Source organism: Ipomoea nil, unplaced genomic scaffold (genome assembly GCF_001879475.1).
Source record: "Ipomoea nil cultivar Tokyo-kokei standard unplaced genomic scaffold, Asagao_1.1 scaffold3179, whole genome shotgun sequence".
Lineage (NCBI taxonomy): Eukaryota > Viridiplantae > Streptophyta > Magnoliopsida > Solanales > Convolvulaceae > Ipomoea > Ipomoea nil.
This window is the reverse complement of record NW_017619607.1, coordinates 16,461-19,628: the sequence shown is the minus strand read 5'-3', so window position 1 is coordinate 19,628 and position 3,168 is coordinate 16,461. Positions and strand designations below refer to the sequence as shown.

General features: G+C 36.9%; 1 protein-coding gene across 1 annotated transcript; it reads right to left on the bottom strand.

Annotated features, from left to right (window-relative positions):
• Nucleotides 1-234: 234 nt before the first annotated feature.
• Nucleotides 235-2,566, bottom strand: LOC109168161 (LRR receptor-like serine/threonine-protein kinase GSO1). Its single transcript, XM_019317205.1, has 3 exons — nt 2,382-2,566; nt 677-2,264; nt 235-561 (listed from the first exon to the last, which is right to left on the bottom strand). Exons 1-3 carry the CDS (start codon nt 2,564-2,566, stop codon nt 235-237), a joined length of 2,100 nt encoding a protein of 699 aa, XP_019172750.1.
• Nucleotides 2,567-3,168: the final 602 nt, after the last annotated feature.

Here is a 3,168-nt window from a genome sequence, read left to right as displayed (position 1 = left end):
TAACTCTTCTATCCCAGGTTGTCAGAATAATAGAGAGCATGAAGCTAAGTTCAGAGAACAGAGTATTAGGAATTGAAGAAGAAGAATGAACTTAATTTATTACTGCCATATTACAGGAGAATACAACATTGTTATTCACTTCTAAACTTTCATCCAACTCTGTATAGCTAGAAGCATTAAGCACTCAAAGCATGTGCCCATACTAAAAAAGACTTCAACTTCTTATCTAAAAATTTAAAATAAGCAATCCTCCAAGATTTTACAAGAAACAAAAGAGCCATAGATGGATCCAGAGCCCACTGCAAATCCTATAACCATGCTAACATAAAACCAATCCACTTCACAACCATCATCTCTTTCGCTTTCATTTTTGGGAATTTTACCATCATCAATACTGCTACAGCTTTTTGAGAGCGGAGGGCCACAGAGGTTGTTGCCAATGTAACACGAAGCATTAAAGCCTTGCAGTTGAGTACCTGAAGGTATCTTCCCAGATAGGTTGTTATAGGACAGGTCTAAAACCCAACGATGACAAACTTGAGAAGCTTGATGGAATTTTTCCTGAAAGTTGATTTCTTGAAAGATCAATGGATTCTAATAACTTCATATTTCCCATCTCCACGGGTATATTTCCTGTCAAATTGTTTCTTGATAAATTCAAAGATTTCAATCTCACAAGATTCGTCAATTCAATTGGAATATCCCCATTAAAGTTGTTATTAGAAAAATCCATGCTAACAAACAACTTTAGAATGATAGTGAAATACTCATACTCATGTCCTTTAGTAGTCACTAGAGCACTTTCACCGAAGATTTTTCCAAAAAATGAATACCCCATAAGTAATGGGAGCTCCCCTTCATTGATCATTGCAGTGAGATTTTTAAGGCACTTAGGTATCACGCCAGAAAAGTTGTTATTGGAAATGTCTAAAATGCGAAGAGATGTAAGATGACAAAACTCTGGAGACAATTCACCATTAAACTTATTTGATCGGAGCCTTAAGATTATCAAATGTGAAAGAGAAGTCCCCAACCATCTTGGAATCTTCCCTGTGAATCCATTTTCAGCCAAATCAACTTTCAATAGGGAGGAGCAATTTTGCAGTAGTGGTATCGGGCCAGAAAGCATGTTTTTGTGCATGTCCAAAGATTCCAATTTACTCAAAAGCCTAATGGAATTTGGAATGCTTCCAATCAATTTGTTTTCCTTCATATTTAAAACTTCTAAGTATGGCCAATGCATCCAACAATCTGGAATTTCTCCAAATAAATCATTTCCTCCCAAATGAAGTATTCTGAGGTCATATTGCACCTTTTGTGCATGGCATAAGAAGTTAGAAATATTTCCTGAGAATGAATTGTCTGACAAGTCTAACTCAATTATGTGGATAGAAATACGAGGTAAGGGACCAATAAATTGGTTAGAGCTCAAGAATACTGAGAAAGGCATACCAATCTCTCTAGTTGAATGAGATAGTATGTTCTGAATTTGGCCTCGCAATTGGTTGTGTGAAACATTAACAAATAAAATTTGAGAAGAAAAGTTCCATAACCAAGGTGGAAGCTCACCCTCTATTCCAGCATTAGAAATGTCCACAAAAGAAATTTGATGTTGAGATTGCAACCAGAGAGGAAATTGTGGACCCAAATTCCAGCCACTTAGATAAAGCTGATCAAGTTGGAAGGGAGGTGTCCAGTTTGGATTGACACGCATGGTTAATCTATTTCCAGATGCATCTAAAATGGTTAACTTTGTGAGATTAACAAAGTGATTTTCTGTCACTATGCCTTCCAACTTGTTATCTGAAATGTACAACCTTTCAATCATTGGAAATGAATACCCCAAATTCTCAGGAAGAGGTCCGCATAACCTGTTTGTTGCAAGATTAAGCTCTTGCAGCTTGTTGAGATTTCCAATTTGCTTTGGTATCTCTCCAGTAAGCCTATTTCCAAAGAGATAAAGCTCTTGCAGCTTGTTTAGATTCCCAATTTGCTTTGGTATCTCTCCAGTAAGCATATTTCCAGAGAGATAAAGGGCAGACAAAGATGTCAAATTGGAAATAGAATTTGAAATGGTTCCTTGCAATTGGTTGTCACTAAGACGTAGTGACTCTAGATTGGTCAAATCGTAAATCTGATTTGGTATGTGAGAATTCATGCGGTTACCAGAAACATCCAAATTTTTAAGGAATGTCAAGTTTGAGAAACCACTGGGTAAAGGGTCTTGCAATTGATTGAAACTTATGTCCAGAGATGCCAAGTGACTAAGACCAAACAATTGATGGGGTAATGAACCATTCAATTTATTGCTGGAGATGTCAAGAATACCAGGGATGTCAAGTTCCAAGGACCATTGGGCAAGGAACCTTGAAATTGATTACCTCTTTAGGTTCATAGATACCAAACCACTAAGACCAAACAATTGACTAGGTAATGAACCATTCATTTCATTATCACTGATGTTAAGAGTGATAATGGATGTCAAGTTCCAAGGACCATCAGGGAGTGGACTTAGAAAACCAGAAGATGTTAGGTCAAGAGAAACAAGGTTATTGAGATTAAACATCCATTAGGAATAACAGTGTTGAATTCACTATGGGAAAGATCAAGGACTTCAAGTAAAGAATTGTTTAGAAGGCGAAGTGACTGGGATAGTTTAGGAAGATCACAATAAGATAAATGAAAGCTCACGCAAGGAAGGAAGCATATTAATGGCCTCTAACCAATTATGTGCCATGCTGAGATTAACATAACTCAAATCCAATAACTGTAAATTTGAAAGATTGGACAACCAGTCAAGACTCTTAGTTTTTATGAGACTAGCATGACTTGTATCATCAAAGTTCAGTTGCAAAATTAAAGTGTGCAAACTCGTAAGGTTTCCAAGTTGAGGGGGAATGATCCCTTGAAATCCCAAATTGGATAAATCAAGATATTGCAAGTTTGCAAAAGATCCTATGAAATTAGGAATTCGAGATCCACTGAAATATTTATAAAGCCGCTAAGATCAAGGTGATGTAGTTGTTTCAATTCTAGCAAACAAGGACTGAGTGTACCTTCGGAAGATGAACAAACTCAAACTGAAAGTTGGGATTTGTTAGCCCGGAGTTGAAACAACATGACCGGTTACATTGTCGCACATAACTCCCTCCCATTTGGTGCAACAAT